General features: G+C 34.7%; 1 protein-coding gene across 2 annotated transcripts in view; it reads left to right on the top strand.

The window, feature by feature from the left end:
• Window positions 1-18,449, top strand: part of Rbbp6 (RB binding protein 6, ubiquitin ligase) — a 32,676-nt gene that overhangs the window by 3,305 nt on the left and 10,922 nt on the right. For both annotated transcript variants that reach the window (XM_010623470.3, XM_010623468.3), the window contains exons 2-10: window positions 2,572-2,671; window positions 5,743-5,779; window positions 10,357-10,401; window positions 12,407-12,495; window positions 12,615-12,711; window positions 12,889-13,028; window positions 15,600-15,772; window positions 17,111-17,214; window positions 17,315-17,652. In XM_010623470.3, the coding sequence (XP_010621772.1) occupies window positions 2,572-2,671; window positions 5,743-5,779; window positions 10,357-10,401; window positions 12,407-12,495; window positions 12,615-12,711; window positions 12,889-13,028; window positions 15,600-15,772; window positions 17,111-17,214; window positions 17,315-17,652 (1,123 nt within the window). The remainder of the gene's footprint in view (window positions 1-2,571; window positions 2,672-5,742; window positions 5,780-10,356; window positions 10,402-12,406; window positions 12,496-12,614; window positions 12,712-12,888; window positions 13,029-15,599; window positions 15,773-17,110; window positions 17,215-17,314; window positions 17,653-18,449) is intronic.

Here is an 18,449-nt window from a genome sequence, read left to right as displayed (position 1 = left end):
CAAAATTTAGACTTTCCTGTTTTGTTTTGGTTTTTTGTTTGTTTTTGTTTGTTTTTTGGTATGGGGATTGAACTTGGGTCCTTGTGCTTCCACAGGCAGTGGAACCACTGAGCTAAATCCCCAGCCCTAAACTGGTATGTCTTGAAGTGAAATGGACTACTTACTTGTATTAAGGAGTAACCTTAAACTTAAGGTTTTGGGATAGAAGGCCATTGTAATCCCTGTGTTTAAGTGGTCAGTTAAAATGCCTGTTTGAGGGACACTGGGCCACATGACTTTTTAATACTGTTTAGCTTTCTGCTGTGCTGATCTGAATGCCTGTGAGAGCTGTTAGAGTTTCAGAAACATCCTGTCATGTTTTTTATACTGTTGTGGTTCTAGAATTAACTTTTAAAATTTATTGAAAATCCCCCAGCTTCTCCATTCTGGATTTTTCTGACTTGGAGCTTGCTTGGAATTTGGAGTTGTCTCGAGCTACCCGAGATAATGATGGCAGTCTTACGTTGGCATGCCTCAGTTTAGGAAATTGCATCACTCTTAATTGGATACCTGTGAGATACAGCCGGTTGCCTGAAATATGCTGAAAGAATCCTGGCCTGAACAATTTACTTTGTAATAGGGAATACTAACAACATGACTAAAAATAATAAAGCAGAATATATTCATGCAAAGCCTCAAATGCCTGCACATGTAATAAACTCAAGATGACTGGAAGAATCAAGAGGGTCAGCCAGTCTGTGCTAAGTATGCAACGCCAGTTGCAAACTTAGTTAGCAAACTCTAATAGCATCAAAAGTGAGCCTTAGTGTCTAGCTAGCTGTAGGGTTGAGGAGGCAGTCTTTTAAGTGAGTTTTGGGTATTTAGTAGGGTTTGTTGTTTTTGGAAGTTTTGTACATCCCTCCCTTATTAAATCTTTTTATGATAGCTAACCCTAACCCTAACCCTAACCTTTTGAGGAGTAGAAAAACAGCATCAATTCATCCTCCTGGTTTTAAAAAGAGATATGATTAGCCGGGCGTGGTGGCGCACGCCTGTAATCCCAGCATGCCTGTAATCCCAGCACTCGAGGCTGAGGCAGAAGGATCTTGCTGCTTTGAGTTCGAGACCAACCTGGCCTACACAGGGAGTTCCAGAGCAGTCTGAACTACATAGTGAGACCCTGTCTCAAAAAAACAAAAAAAAGACATCATTGTTCAGCCATTTGCCTAAAGCTGGAACCACAGAAATTCATACCTTATTCTTCATCTTGAAACTATGAGCAGGTCTTGTCAGTTCTACCCTTAAAGCGTCCTCACCATCCCTTTTTTTTCTATTTGCCACACCCTATCATGGGCAATCATTTCTACGTGGGCTAAGTAGCAACCTTTCTATGTAGCCACCCCATTTCTGTTCTTGTTCCCCTTATTGTTATCCACACAGATGCCAGAGTAATCTTTTTCTAACAGATTTGTCGTCATGATTTCCTATTGTACTTCAAAACCAAAGTATGTCAATATGGTCTGTACTTTTTTTTTTCTTTTCTTTTATGAGACTGGGTCTTGCACTGTAGCTATTCTTGAGCTCACTATATAACCCAGGCTGGCACAATCCTCCTGCCTCAGCCTCCCAAGTGCTGGGATTACAGGCCTGCACCACCACACCCAGCTGATCTGTACTTTTCTGCCTGTATTTTATATTGTTCTTTTTTTTCAGCTCTGTAGTTCTTTCTGTGTCATTTTTGCACATGCTTTTCCTTTTATCTAAAATATTTTGTGTAGCTGTCTGACATCTCTGTCTTAAGTGTAGTTTCCTAGCTTTTTTTTTTTTTTTTTTTGGTGCCAGTATTGAACTTGGGACCTTGAGCTTGTAAGGCAGGTGGCTGAACCACTCAGCTAGATCCCCAATTTAAGTGTAGATTCCTAAGAAGATCAGCATTCTATCTAAAGTTGGATCTGCCTTTCATTCTTTATCAAAAAAACAGTCTTCATAATAGGTCATAATTTAATATTGTCTGTCTTCTCCAGTAACAAGTACCATGAAGGGAGGGACCATAATATTCAACTCATATTTAGGGGCCACAGGAAGAAGATTGTCTTCTAACAGCTTTTCTAATTGTTTCCTTTGTTGTTTTGTGGGTTTTTTTTTTTTTTAATAAAGTCTCTGTATTCCATGCTGACCTTGAACTCACTAGGTAGCCTTGAACTCACTAGGCTTTCAACTTGTGGCAATCCTTCTGCCTCAGTTCCCTGAGTGCTGGGATCACAGGCATGTGCCACTCTGTAGTTCACATTTTTTGTTAAATAAACTGCAGAATGACTTAGCCTTACTGACATTTGGAGTTCTACAAAGTAGAAGTGCTAGAGCCAGAAAGCTGCTAGTGCTGTTTGGTGTTATTTGAAGAAAAGCCCCCACATGGCTTTGCATATTTGTTCTAACACAAGTAATGGAAATGCAAGGGACATATAGTATAGAGCTCTTTTATGTCTTAAGTTTATTTCCCTTAAAATTATGTTCGTGAACCAGTTTCTTATTCTTGGGTATTTACCCAAATCCTTACATAGATGTTTTGACTGTTTATCTCTTCATTTCCAGAATATACTGATGACAATGCTCTAATTCCTAAGAATTCATCGGTAATTGTTAGAAGAATTCCTATAGGAGGTGTTAAGTCTACAAGCAAGACATATGTTATGTAAGTATCTATAAAATTTTATGTACTTTTCAATGGACCTTTTTAAATTTTTTAAATTAATATATTTTTATCTTTCAAATCCTCAAAACTATAAGGATGGAATGAAAGTTTGTGGGGTTTTGTTTTTTTCTTTCTGATATTGTCCCCTTAAATTGACTCACTTCTATAGATAGAAGTAAACAATTACTAAGAAATATTTTTGCTCTGAATGGGTTATTTACTTTACCACACAGATGTACATGTTGAGCTCAGTTGGAGGAGTGTACCTATAATACCAGCTACATAGAAGCCTGAGGTTAGAGAATCATAAATTTGAGGCCAGGCTGGGCAATGTAGCAAGATCTCATGTGTGCCCCCACACACACACTCACACAAAAGTATGTTGTAGGGCTCTGTCTTACACATTTTTAAAGTATCAACTATTCAATAATGCTAACATAAACTCCTTTATCAGTAAGGGGCTTTGGATCAGAGATCATAGGATTTTATTTTTTTTTTTTTTTTTTTTTTTTTTTTTTTTTTTAGGTTTTTTTTTTTTTTTTTTTTTTTTTTTACTTAGAGCATAACAAACCAGGTTTACTGATTTAAAATGTTAGTTGTGTGACAGGGTAAGTCATCTCAAATATCTATGCCCTCAGATTTTTTCAAAACAAATGTGAGTATAGTTTATTCTGGGATTCTGTGTCTTCATAACTACAGATTGAAAAGATGTGAGGGGTGAATAATTAATACATTGTTGCTGGTGTGTGCTGTGTAGTTAGGCCTATGGTGATTGCGTCTGTAAATATTTTTCTTCACACTGTAAACAGTACAGTCTAACTATTAGCATTTATATTGTGAGGTTTTATAAGTGATCTAGAGATAAAGTATAAGGAAGATTTTATATAAGAGACTTGGGCATCCAAATATCTGCATCCTTGGATATTTCTGCAAGGGGCCAGAGTGAGGGTGTGGGAGCCAGCTCCCCATGAATATTTAGGGGACTGCTGTTCTCCAATGCATAGAGAGTTGTAAGAATTAATGATGCTGGGCCAAGAATTTGGCTCAGTGGTTCTGCTGCCTGCCTCAAAAACACAAGTACCCGAGTTCGATAACTGGTACCAAAAAAAAACAATTAATGGTGCTTGGTACATGCCCATTATTGTAATAAGAACACAGCAATACTAGATTCATCTAGAGCTTATGTTCACTAAAGAAACATGAATTGAGGGCCGGAGATTTAGCTCAGTGGCACTGCACCTGCTTTCCAAGTGCAAGGTTCCATGTACGAAAAGAAATAAAACTTTATATCCTTAACTGTTTTCACTTTCTTGTAATTTTAGTAGTGATAGCAGAACTGAAACATATGAATAGAGCAGCAATTTGGGCTATTTAAAGGGCTATGATTTCTTCTGAGAAGTTGCATCTCTTTGTTCAAAATCTTGGGTCAGCAAACAGTTCTGGAATTTGCTAGTCCTAAAAAAATGTAATGTATTCGTGGACTTGATAAAATATTCATTTCTTGGAGCTTTATCTCATTTGGGAAAGTATGCTAAGATTTTTCTTAACAGTTTATGTTAAAGTTACATTTCATGTATTAATATTTGGAGATCCTTTTGTGGAATATCTTCTGAATAGTAGCAACTTAAAATTTTTTTGAAGTTACCAAGTGAACTTATTTATGTGTGCTTTTAGGTTTGTTTTTGTTTTTTGTAATAGAACTATTAGGATTGAATTCAGGGCTTTTGCAGTGAGCTTTATTACCAGCCCTTTTTAATTTGAGACAAGGTCTCTAAATTGCCCTGGCTGGATATGAACTTGTGATCCTCTTTCCTCTGCCTCCAAGAGTGCTGGGATTAGAGGTATGCACCACTATACCCAGTGTGCTGTTAGGGTGAGAATTAATGCCTGTATTATAGGATGAAATTATACTTTACCATGTGCCTTTTTTAAAAATACCAAGCAAATTTTTTTTATATTGAGATATTTTGGGAGCAAGAATTATTTAATATTTACCATGTCTTTTTTAAAAATACCAAGCAAATTTTTTTTATATTGAGATATTTTGGGAGCAAGAATTATTTAATATACATGGCAAAATAAGCTCCCACTTAAACAAAATGGCATGCTAATTCTGCAATAACTCAGATTTCATTTATAATGTTTGCCTCATAAAATCTCTGAGTTCATGGAAATCTTGATTTTATTTTTCTTATTAACTTCAAATTATGCAGAAACCTAAAAACGCCTTTTAGATGCTAGTGTTTCTCTTTAGGCAAGATACCATACATTAAAAACTGAAGCTGTTTTAGCATCTTCTGTTCCCTTTCCTGTGTGGACTAAAATTCCCTTTTGTGTTGATTTGTCCTTTTAAATATTAGATTGCCCATTTCTACATAACTGTTAAATTCTTTTAACTTAAATGCTCAAATTTTTTATGTTGCATCTTTCTGCTAGTTTGAATTGTTATTCAGTCCTTGAGCGTTGTTTTGAAACATTTTAAAAATGAAAATAACTGTCAACCTTTCCATATTTGAAAATTAGTTTTTGGAGCACAGCAGTTTCTCAGGGAACCAAATCACAAACGTTAGCAACATTAATCTTGCTTTTTAAAAATCTAATGTGTGGAAATGTACATCTGGATTTGTTAAAAGATAAGTAAATACTTTTTTAGTCTGTTAAGAATGAGCCACACAGTTTCTAAACATAATAAAATCCTCATACAGCATTTCAGAAAATATTTATTGTGAGTGGCTATGTATACCTATTTTAGAGCTACCTAGTATAGTATAGAAATTTTCTAGCCCCAAATGTATCTTGAATTTTAGAGGGTACCAAAAATTAATTTATCCAGGCTGGGGATGTAGCTCAGTGGCGCTGCAGCTGCCTAGCAAGCACAAGGTCCCAAGTTCAATTCTTGGTACCAAAAAAGAGAGAGAGAGTCGTTTATCCATTACTTCAGCAATGGACTATATTTAAATCTTCCTGCCAAAGGAAAATTGTGTTCCTAAAACTGATTGGAGAAACTGTAAGATTTATTAGCATAAAAATGCATAAATAACTAATGTAAGTTTTTGTTTTTTATTTTTTAGAAGTCGAACTGAACCAGTGATGGGAACTACAAAAGCAGTATGTAAAAACACAATCTCACACTTTTTTCTACACATTGCTTTTACCTTTATAATGTTGCAGTGAAGGAAATCATTTTAGAATTTAATTTCCAACTGATCTAGTACACACTGTAAATAAAATGTGTTTTGATGATAGCTCAGTTAAAATTGGATATATATGGCATAATCTGCACACTCATTCTGTAGAAATGGGTAATTTGTGCCCACAACATTGTTTCATATTAAATATGATAGCACTCTCCCTGTATGACGCTGTGTTGTACAGTAGTGTATGATCCTTTAGATCATGTAGGTCTTACACTAATGAACATGATACCATGTTCTGCATCTGTCTGTCTGTAGTTAGTATTTTGTATGTATGTACAGACTGTTGTGTGCTTTTTGTTTCTTGCAATAAAAAAAAATGTTTGGAGTGTATATTTTGCCATTTCCACGTTGTATCACTTAGTTTTTGTTAGTTTTTTTTTCCTGCCTCATGATGGCTTTCAGAAATGCGTTAGTGACATGCAAAGCTTACATTAAAAGTCTGATGCTTCCTTTGAGTTCAAATACATCATAGAAAAGAGCTTTCCAAAGACCACCAATGCATTTTTATTAGTCTTACTGTATTTGCCAATTTTGAGCTCCTTTCCTTTGTTTGCAACTGTACTATAAAGTGAAAACTGAAATTGCCCCAACCCTCATGAAGTACAAAAATGTGTCTATGATTTTATACCATTGGGTATGTTGTTTTAAAATTTTAATATGTGCTCTTGCACTTCTAATCTGTTCAAATGAGCAAATTAAAATATTTCCCCTTTTCTGGTAAGATACTAAAATACCACATGCATTGTAGGCTATTGAAAAAATTGTTTTAAAATATTTCCCCTTTTCTGGTAAGATACTAAAATACCACATGCATTGTAGGCTATTGAAAACAGCTTATCAAAGGTACCTCCCTCTAACCAGGGTAACATCTTGATTTTTATAACCACAGACTGACCTTAAATGTGACACTGCGATGACTTAGCTCTTAAGTGAAAGGTAGCTAGCATTCCTAAATTGTAGGATGAAGCATCTGTTTGAGGATACAGGTCTATTTTAATTGGGTTCTGTAAACTTGATGGTTCGCTATAAACATTTTGCTGCTCAGGCTTGATATTGTACATGATGCAACCTGTCTGAAATCTTCCTTTAGAAATCAAGGGTATTGCTTGCTATTTCATTTTATACTTTTTGAATATTATTGATCTTTGTGTATGAGGCATTTCACTAACCTTGGATCATTGAATCTTAAACATGATAACATAGACTATCTGAACTTTGAACTTGTTCTCTAAAGCATATGGCCTTTAGTTCTCATGGAACTAAATACAGTTATTCAAAGATCAAAAGTCTTAGTGTTTTGGGTTTTTTCCCCCCCTCTTTTTGGATATATGGGATTTTTTTAAAGCATAATGCTGTAAAACCTGTCTGAGTTTCTGTTTTGCTAATGATTGGTTTAAAGCTGATTTTTATGTATCCAAATGCTAGCACAAATCAGATTGACTATCCTGGTGACTGTAGTAGTAAATGTAACACATTTTGTATAAAGTACATTTTTTATATAGTATTTAAACGAATTCAGATGAAGTTTTATTTCTTGAAATAATTATTTCCTTTTTGTTTATTAGCATGTGTATAAACACAGATCACATGTTCATAAATAAAGTTAACATTCTTTTAGCCTTGTGTGTTCCCTGGCATGTCTGTATTACATTTATAAGCAGTTTATTTTAAGCTTACTTAGGTTTCTCCTGTCCGCCCCCTTTTTTTTTATGCTTTTGGAGTGGCTTTAATTTTTAGGCAGAATCATCTGAGATGGAGATATTACATAACTTGTTATCCCATCATTTGCTTGGGGTACATTTGCTGACATTTAGGATGAGAGAAAATATATTCATCAAACATAATTAGTATCCATTTTAGGAGTCTTAAAAATTGTGTGGCATATACACAATCACAAAAACAAATAGAAGCACTGAACTAAATTTTTTATTCTGGTTATGTATATATTTGGTCATTTAAGCCAGTTCTTTTGGCTTGGGGGGTGGTACTGGGGATTGAACTCAGGTCCTTGATGCTTGCGAGGCAGGCAGAAGAACCACTGAGTTAAATCAATCCCCAGCCCTTAAGCCAATTTTTTATTGAGGGTGGCTGTTTCTGTATTCCCTGCCCATACTATTTAGTCCTCTTTCCATGTTGGTACTCCAAATCTGGATGTTATTCTTGCTAACAAAGCATGAAAATTACAGTTTGTAGAATACTTTAATTTCAGTCAGATATAATGGGTCAGGTTCTTATTTCCAGAAGTAAGACCCACTAAATTGATATAGGGAGATGGGTTAATTTTAATGATTTTTTTTCTTTTAATGATATGCCTCAATCAGTTTCGGAAGATATTTTTTTAATGTGATAAGTTTATTTTAACATTAGTACCTTACTCAGTATATTAGCAAGAAGTCAGTATTTTACTGACATTTTAGTACATATAAATTCCTAAACATTCTTACACCACTCTTCATCAGCATTTTTCACTATTTCTTAACACTTTTTAATACGTAGAAAATAAAATTGGATGCCTTTCTAAATTTGTGGTAAATCTGGCTAATTTGCAGATTATATTAGGTGCTGTAGTGATCATTTGGGGAGAAAAACCTGATAAAGATTGCATATTTGAAATCACTTTCAATTCAATATGTATACAGTATAATTAATCACAGAAAGCTAAAAAGAAAGATTAAGAAAGCCCAGCATAAAAAACAAAAAGTTATCTAAAGTGTTAAAGGAGTGGGACAGTTTTAAAATAAAAGCATTAGTTTTTTCGAGTCTAGTGATAAGAAAATATAATGGTTTACATTCTAAGAAAATCACCAGTATTCCTGTTTGGGGTAATGAACTATTTTTAAAGGTTATTCATTTGTTTCATTGGTCAGAAACATAGTATAGGTGAAGATTGGGTTGACAGCAATTTATTCAGTCTTTGTTACTTAAATTCTGATAACTCCTGGTTAATGTAAAATGTACAGTAATCCTTTTAAAAGTAGATTGAGTAGGTTGGATTTTATTCTGGATAAAAATAGGATGCTTGTGTGTATTTTCATTTCCCTTCCACTTCTTGAGATTAGCTCTCAAAGAAAAAAATTACTTCAAAGCTGAAAAAGTGAAAACCCATTGGGGGGTTATGTGGTTATACATTAGGAATGTAGAATTAGTGTATTTTTAACTCTTTTCTGCCCCTAAGCATGGAGCAAAGAACTTTTTGTATAGATAACATCCCAGGAATAATATCTATCAAACTGACATTTAAAACCATACAAATATTTGTAAGATTTATCTTAAATGTAGCCATTATTTTTACGTACATTTATTGCATCCCTTCAGTGGTGGGCATTGGTTAAGACGTTAACAATGAAAATGGTTATTTGTTGGGGGTCTTGAGTCATGCTTTTAATTAATACTCTTAGAAAAATACCCAGTGAAGACTTTTTCTTTGACCCAGACATATTTTTACATTCTCTCCATTTTAAAGAACAGTTCTGACCAATAATACATAAGAAGCTTATAAAATGTTGAATAAGCAACACTGTTCCTAAATAGAGAGCTGTAGGGAAATCATGTGTTCAGGATGACAGTATTTTCTGAAGATATATTTGTATGTGTACAATACATAGATACATTCTCTCTCTCTCTCTCTCTCTCTCTCTCTCCCTCCCTCTCCCTCCCTCCCTCCCTCCTTTTTGGTACCACAGATCAAACTCAGGCCCTTGTGCTTGTGAGGCAGGTGCTAGAACAACTGCGCTAAATCTCCGGCCCCATACATACCTTTTTAAGCTAAAATCATTTTAGAAAATGAAAAATTTTTAAAGCCTCTTATATTTTTCAAATATACTACCCTGTTTGGGTAAGTAACTTTTCTCCAGGTACTAGAATCCAGCCATCGGATGTGACAGCTCTGTTTACCCTGGGTACCTTTGGGGTTTTTTTTTTTTCCTCCCTAAACATTGCTGCCTGGTAAAACTGTGGGGTTTTGGGCCAGAAACTTGTTACTCTTTGCATGGGAAAATAAACAAACTTACTTAGACTGCTGTACATGCTCATAAAGCTGTTATTTATTAAAGCAATTATCTGAGCCATTAAAGAGCTGCTTGTTTTTTCAACGTATGATGGCATAGGGAAAATTTAGATTTTTTTTCTCTCTACTAGTGAATATTGTCTTGAGCTTTATAAAATTTAGAAACCATTGAGAGACAAGGTCTCTAATATAGTATTTAAGCACAACTGAGCAGATTGGCTGTGTCATATATTTTCTTTACCCTACCTTTTAATTTTTTTCTTATAGTTAAGTCCCCTTCAACTAATAACCTCTATATTTGGAGTGAAATGGTGTAGAAAAGAAGTAGGTTGAGCTACACTTACTAGACTTGAAACAAAACAATCTTTAGAAAACAGAAAATGCCCAGTATTTTGAGCATTAAGTGACATTAAGGGCTAAATGATCACTTTCAGATGTTTTCAGTGTGGAACTTGAATGTGTGTTTAATTTTTTGTGAACAGATTGATGACTCTTCTGCATCTATTACTCTGGCCCAGCTTACAAAGGTATATATACATATATTCTTGAAAATATAAATATTTTCTAACATTTTATGTGGAACAATTCTTAAAATGGGGTGGGGGAGGATATGTTCTGCAAAAGCATTGTTTGTGTATTACTATCCTGTAAAGAGTAGTTTCTGTTTGAGAAGATAGGGGAGCACTTTGTCAGTCTCAGCATAATGTTGGAATATTGTTCATCTTCAAGACAGAAGAAACACATGAAGCTATACTTAATCATTTCCCCCCTCATACATTTTAATTACACATTGGAAACAAAGTTCTGGAGGATTTCCCTGGTTTTGGCTGTAAATTAGGTGGACTTTAAGCAGCCAAAGCAGAAGATTTCCTTTACATGGACAGTCTGATTGATTATTTCTTGAATATTTGAGTTGATCCCATGAAGATCATTATTTTAAATGTTACACTTGTTTCTTTATGCTATAGACTTGTAGTCTGCCTGCTTTAGAAAAAAATTTAAACAACCTAATTTGTTTGAACACAGACTACATGAATTGTGTAAGTGTATAAAACTGTTTACAGAAATATACCAATCTGTATGTTTGACAGAGGGACAAATTGTTACCTCCTGAAAGCATTGTATATGTCATGTTTTACAATAAGATTGCTTGCATTTTGCCTTAATGGTGTGTATCTTGTTTGGGAAAGCACTACTGATGGATTTTTAAAAAAACAAAAAACACAATTTAGCTTGCAAATTGTGCCTGGAAAAAAAAGAAGGGGGTTGTCCATTTCCCAAAACTCCTTTTTTCCTTGCCATCAGAAATGTGAAACCATATTAGGCAGCCAAGATAAATGAAAAGAAGGGTTCTCTGTTAGTGTCGTCCCTATTTTGTCCTTGGCTTTATTACAGGTTGTGTTCTTTTTTCCTAGGCTGTATCCCCCAAAAATGTCCTACTAACACATAATTGCTTTTTAAGCTCCTTTCCTAGGAAAACTAAACATTAAACTTGATGATTCTAAACCAAAGTGGATTAAAACCATTTTACTTTATAATTTCTTAATGCAAAGTGACTTAGCCTAGAGTTAACATCTTATCAGCTTGTAGTATACTGGTTTTAATTCTTGTGTACTGTGAGATCCATATTTGAGTTTTGGTCTATTCCTACAATTGTTTCTTTGTGGGGAAGAGTTCGGGGAGTTAAGAGATTCGGGGATTTTTTTTTTTTTAATCTATTTGTAATATAATGTTTGGGTTCAAACAAATTAGTTGTTAAACATCTGTAATCCAGTTTTCTGTAAATGTTGTTCTAAGCTCTGTTAATGTTAAGCATTCCTTGTATATAAAATTACAATAAAATGTTAAAACTGGTTGCTTGTTTTGTGGATGAATGTAAAGTTATAAAACCCAATGAATGGCTGATATGAATGCAAGATGTTTGAAGAATCAGGTAATTAGAAATCACTCCCTTAGACCCTGCTTGTATCTACACTATTGAATATAATACCTTAAAGATAAAGTTTATAAAATTTATCTGGAGAGTTGAATTTAAAGTTATAAATGTTTAATGTACATCTGTTGTACTTAATTTGAAACTGATACCATGACCGAAGATGAAGAGCCTTCTGACTTTTCTAATTGTTATGTAATGTGCTTTTCATCTGTCCTCACCCCTACCTCCAGTTAGTGAGTATAAAATTATACTAGTCTTCATGCTGTGACACTTGAAATACTTCCAAGGTTTAAGAACATCAAGTGTTTGTTTCTCTTCTTAGTCTCTGACTTATAGAACAATAATATGGAAATCTTAATGGAAGGTACAAACAGGGTCTAAGGTTTGAGTGCCCTAGAAAGATTTTTTCAGACACCTGGACATCATATAATAACCTAAGGAATTCACAGTGCCTCTTCCAGATTATACATGTAAATAGCTGTTTTATGCAGGGTTAGTCTAGATACTGCTCTTTACAGGATGAGTGGTGTTGTCTTTGGCTGTGTGGTCTTAAATGTGTTTCTAATGTGTGTGTCAAATAATTACCTGTTAAACAGACCGCCAATCTGGCTGAAGCCAATGCTTCCGAAGAAGATAAAATTAAAGCAATGATGTCACAGTCTGGCCACGAATACGACCCAATTAAGTAAGTTCAGAAATATTTTATACTAATAGAAATTTGTGGGAAGATTTCCCCTGCCTTCCTAATTGAAAGCTTTATTATTGAGAAATCTGTATATGCATGTAATTTTTTTTCCTTTTCAGTTACATGAAGAAACCTCTAGGACCACCACCTCCATCGTACACATGTTTCCGTTGTAGTAAACCTGGTCATTATATTAAGAATTGCCCAACAAATGGGGTAAGTCCAAACTAGAAACTATGGCACATCTTACTTGTGTTAGAATTACTGCTTAGCCACCTTTTTTTCCCTCAGTAAAAATTGATTTGTAAGTTAGTAAGCACTGCATGATGTTAGTGGATATTAAATAAAGATGACTGGTTTTTGTCTTTTCTTCTCCCTTTTCCCTCCAAATAGGATAAGAACTTTGAATCTGGGCCTAGAATTAAAAAGAGCACTGGAATTCCCAGAAGTTTTATGATGGAAGTAAAAGATCCTAACATGAAAGGTGCAATGCTTACGAACACTGGAAAATATGCAATACCAACTATAGATGCGTAAGTATGCAAGTTAGTCATGACCTGTGGAGAGCAGTCAGTCCCGGGGTGTAGTGCTATAATCTTGGGCTTGTCTGATTTGGTCAGGAACTTCGTATCTCAAGATTGTCCACCTAACATTTCTTTAAGATCGCAAGGCTGCAGTCTGCTCCATTTAAAGCAAATTTAAAATGGACTTGGGGATTTTTGTCATCAGTGAGTGCCACTTCCCTTGTAGTCTTCTAGTTTTTTTTCTCTTTTCTGTCATTCCCTGCTTTCTTCCTCATTCACATACATGCTTCCACATTATCTTATATATGTACTATTTTCATTTCTTAAACAATAATCATTTTGAGAAATAAGTGTAAAACTTCAGCAGAGAATGAGACAAATACAAGTTCTAAGTATAAATAAAATACTGAGGAATCTTGAGTAGTTTGGACATACCGTAAAGTCTTAAGATTCTAAAATAGTTTATTTTATAAACCATTAATTCAGACCAGCTATAGCTTTATAAAACACTTTAATGTTTACTTAGTGTTTTCAGATTTTATTTTATGAGCCAGTTTTTAACGAAAGACTTGAAAATGTGTTACAGGTCAACTAGGTAACGGTCCCTTTGATCTGCACTTAGCAATTAATATATTTAATCAACTTGACTGCCTTCAGCAGTTGGGAGCACATCATAGCCAGTGTACTAGAAGTGTCCTTTATACAATGGTTCTGATTGTTCTGCCAAAGTCTCCAGTTTCTTGTTTAGAGGTTATGTGATAAGATCCTAATTCTGTGTTTTTAACAAGTCTTCCAGGAAATTGAAGTTAAGATATCTTCAAGTTCTATCTTGACAAAACATCACCTTAGGGAATAAGTATCTGTGTTCTCAATGACAGAAGAAACATTTTAAAAATATTTAAGATCACACTTTTCCTTAGCTTCATGCTGTAAATATTGAAGTACAGTGCAGTGCAATGAGCAGGTAGGGATGATGAAAATGGTCACTATGGAATGATACTACAGAGTGTTTTGAATATGTTATATTAGTATATACTGTTTTACAAGTCAGAATTACTTTCCTAAGCTCCCAACCCTGCTCACTTCCTCAACTTCATCCCCATTTTTTTTTTGTCAGTCGCCATCCTGTGTTTTTGTGGTTCACCTTAGAATAGTCTGTTGTTATGCTGTTTCTAATTCAGAGATATTTCATAGAAGCTTCTAACCACTTCAGGTTGAAATTGATAATACTGGCAGTTGAAGAGCAGACCGCTTTGACTTTGTCATGTAAGAGTTCTTTAAAAGTAGAAATTTGTGTTGGAAAGGTTAACATCACCTGTGAACTCTTAACTATTAATGGACTTCTTTACTTCAAGTGCAAAAATACAAAAGCCTTTTTGTGTCAGACACACAGCAAATACTGGGGAGAGATGGGAGCCCAAATATTTAAATGAAACTTGCACCCTCTCCACTAACACCACTGATAAGCAACTCAGACTCTTCTTCTGTTTCTTCTTCTATCCTCTGTTCTTCTCCCCCCCTCTTCTTTTCTCTCTTTGGGCAGTGGGAGACTCCTCTTTCACAAATTGGGAACAGTGGGGCATAAGCAAATTGATACTTATTTCTGGAATCGTGGTGATGTCTATGGAGCAACTGCAACACAAATAACACACCTAAGGTACCCTACTGCATACAGCTGAGATTCTGTCATTGTCAGCATTGAGATAAACACACACTGTTCCTAAAGGAAATAGAAAGAGTGTCTCTAGGGATTCCTATGCTTTTCAGATTTGTTTGATTGCAGAGAGATGGTGTGGAAACAGTAATGACAAGTCTGAAAATAGGTCTTTGTGTTTGATTTTTAACTATTTAATACTCAAAATTTTTACAAGATGCATTTCTAAGAAAAAAAGTGATCCTGAATGTCAAATGAGGTGTTACTTTATATTTTTGTAACACATACTTTGGTCCTTCAGATCGTATTTTTAAAGTGACTATAAGTACATTAATTTTTTAGGATAGTAATTATAGTAGATACTGGTTTTGAAGACTCATTCTATTAATTGTATGGCAGAAATATATTTCCCTTGAATAATCTTTCTAATTGTATATAATGTCAATACCAATTTTAATTTCCCATCTTGCAGCATTCACGCTAATAAAACTTAATGAGTATCGCAAACTATGAGACTAGAATGGATGTGTTACTTGTTTTTTTTAAGAAATGTGGTAGCATAAGGGAAATTATGATGAGGGTATTCTCTAAATTCAGATGCTGCCTCTGCCATCTTTCTTAATAGAATTTATGGCACTGAATGCTTTGCTTTACCTCTCTGACCTGCAGTTTTTAAGAGTTAAGGATTCTGAGATCCTTCTGGCTACTTTTGTCCTTTCCTTATTTCTTTTTGTTATACTTGTAGAGATTTTTTTGTCTTTGTTTAGGAAGAGCATATACATATCAGCTCCCTTATATTAGAAGATTCATTTGTCTAAAATGATTGGCATTATACTGAATTATATGTTCCCATTATGTTATATTAGAACATATAGCATGAATATTTTGCCTTCTTAAAGTTAAAACACTAAAACCTTCTTTTACAGGGAAGCATATGCAATTGGAAAAAAAGAAAAACCACCATTCTTACCAGAGGAACCATCTTCTTCTTCAGAAGAAGATGATCCTATCCCAGATGAATTATTGTGTCTGATCTGCAAAGATATTATGACTGACGCTGTCGTCATTCCCTGCTGTGGAAACAGTTACTGTGATGAATGTAAGAAACACTGAACCATTGAAGACATATTTTAGCATATTTATATTTGCTTGGAAAGGCTCTTAAACAACATTGTATACTTTAATAAATATGAAATGTAGGTGTTGATTTTTTTTTTTTCCCCTTGAGACAGGGTCTCACTGTAGTTCACACTGTCCTTGAACTCACTATGTAATCCAGGCTGACGTTGCACTCACAGTGATCCTTCTGCCTCAGCCTCCCAAGTGCTGGGGTTATAGGTGATCATTGCCATGCCCAGCCCAATGAACATTTAATAGTGAGAAGTCTGATTTTTTAAATACTGGCCTCTTTGCCCTTTTAAATATTAGAATTAACTATCTCTAGTTCGTCAGGCTGACTGTATGCAATATTTTTAATAGAGAATTTTGTTTGTATTTTACATTGTATACAGGAATTTTAAAACCTTTTAGGCTTTAGATAATTCTGGAATTACTTTAAAATGGTACCATAATCTCTTTCCTGTATTGTTCTGAAGTTCCTGAGACTGACTTCTTGTAAATGTATTACTCAGCACTGCTATGTGGTTTTGGCTTGTTATTTTTTTAATCCAGTCAGATTAGTGCTCTTTTTTCTGCCACCTCTCTAAGTTTGTTTCTTCTCTTCTTAGCCGAAGAAAATAGTGTTATCTGAACATTTTAGTGTTCAATTCTGGTATGGCTTTTTTCATTTCTAAAGACAGTTTAAGACTATAAATTTGTATCTTTAGGCCTTTTCTTTGAAAACCAAGGTCAAGAAGAGGTCACTTAAGATATATTTCAGATAGCAAACTGCTGATTGAAATGTAATCAGTGGATGTAGTGTTTTTAGTCTTGCTTCTATCCACTGTGCTATAGATGTTTCATCTCCTTACCTGATACTGCTTGTTTCTTAAAGTGTGCTGTTATGCTTATTCAAAACCTCAAAGCCAAGTGGAAATTTTTGTCACTTTTTCTAAACTATTATTTCTCTTTTCTTACCACTGTACCAGTGATGGCAAACCTTTTAGAGCTTTCAGTGATAACAAAACAGCAATAGGTTCGCCACCACTGTACTGTACTTTAAGTGCTAGTTAGAGAATAGTATTTAAGCAAGAATATTTTTCTGTTTAAATTTTTACTTAAATGGATCTATGGCTTTCTAATGTTACTGAGGTCATAGAGAAAGAGCGGAGGAGTACTATGAGACAAGATTTTACTTTTGTTTGTGCAAGATGTGATTAGTTCTGTGTATTTGGAAAACAATAATATAACAGAAGAAATGTAGTCCATCTCTTTCATTCTGCAAGCACCCAAGTTTGTGCTATGATTTTATTAATATTGAAGATCTCCTTGTCCATAGGTATAAGAACAGCACTCCTGGAATCAGATGAGCATACATGTCCAACGTGTCATCAGAATGATGTCTCTCCTGATGCTTTAATTGCCAACAAATTTTTACGACAGGTATTGTATCCCCTTTATGAAAATTAATTAAATGTTGTAGCTATTACCTGATTGAATGCTGTATTATGTATTTCTGCATTTTTATGTTTGGTATCTGTAGGCTGTTAATAACTTCAAAAATGAAACTGGCTATACAAAAAGACTACGAAAACAGTTAGCTCCACCACCGCCCCCAATCCCACCTCCAAGACCGCTCATTCAACGGAACCTACAGCCTCTGATGAGATCTCCAATATCACGACAACAAGATCCTTTGATGATTCCAGTAACATCTTCATCTACCCACTCAGCTCCCTCTTTATCTTCATTAACTGCCAGTCAGTCTTCCTTGGCCCCATCTATACCTGGAAGTCCATCTTCTACCCCAGCTCCTGTACCTGACATAACTGCAACTGTCTCCATCTCTGTCCATTCAGAAAAATCAGATGGACCTTTCCGGTAAGTCTGTGTATTTCTCAGTGTTAAAGAATGAATGAGGTATATAGTATAATTTTTGTTGTGTATTGGTGTGCATATGTGTATATATATATTTGGGATCATTTGTTAAGAAAGTACTTAGTCTTAAAAGAAAAAAATATGAGAAAATGAAAAAGTAGAAATGAAGTGTTTGTAAAGGGGGAGAGGAAGAGGGGGTGAAGGGAGGGCAGGGACAAGGGGAAAAAATGAGAACTAAGACCTGTCATGTAAAGGTACAAGATCCCAATAATGAATGTAACTGTATTGTATACCTAAAATGTACCAGTAAACTCAATGAGGGGAAAGAAAAAGAAAGAAATTACTTAGTCTTACTCTTACTCTAGGAACAGGCAAATTAGGATGATTCTTTCCTAAAGATGATTAAGCAACCAGCCCAAGGTTAAATAGTATACAAGTTGCCAACAACCCCTGTTAAACATTGATTCATGTAACAGGAGGAATTCACTCATAATGGTCATAATGATGGTATTATGAAAGAGATTTCAGTATAACTAAGAAGAATTTTGGTAGGTAGAGGAGTTAAAGCCTGATAGAAGTAGAGATCAGGAGTAATAATTGTTTTGGAGCATAATTACATAATAGTGAAAGCTGACTTAAATCCTGCTCCTTCTGAAAAGTTTGACTGTATATTCTAATACTTCATTCTTTAAAAAATCCAACACAGTTTGTAAAAATAGATGAGCCTGTTTCAGACTGAAGCCAGATCTTTAGGGTCTTGACTTCTGCCTGTATAATTGAGAAATCCCACTGGTTTCCTT

This window comes from Fukomys damarensis, unplaced genomic scaffold, assembly GCF_012274545.1.
Source record: "Fukomys damarensis isolate Sample0158 unplaced genomic scaffold, DMR_v1.0_HiC HiC_scaffold_34, whole genome shotgun sequence".
Classification (NCBI taxonomy): Eukaryota; Metazoa; Chordata; class Mammalia; order Rodentia; family Bathyergidae; genus Fukomys; species Fukomys damarensis.
The sequence above is the reverse complement of the archived record's forward strand: the minus strand, read 5'-3'. Positions and strand labels throughout refer to the sequence as shown.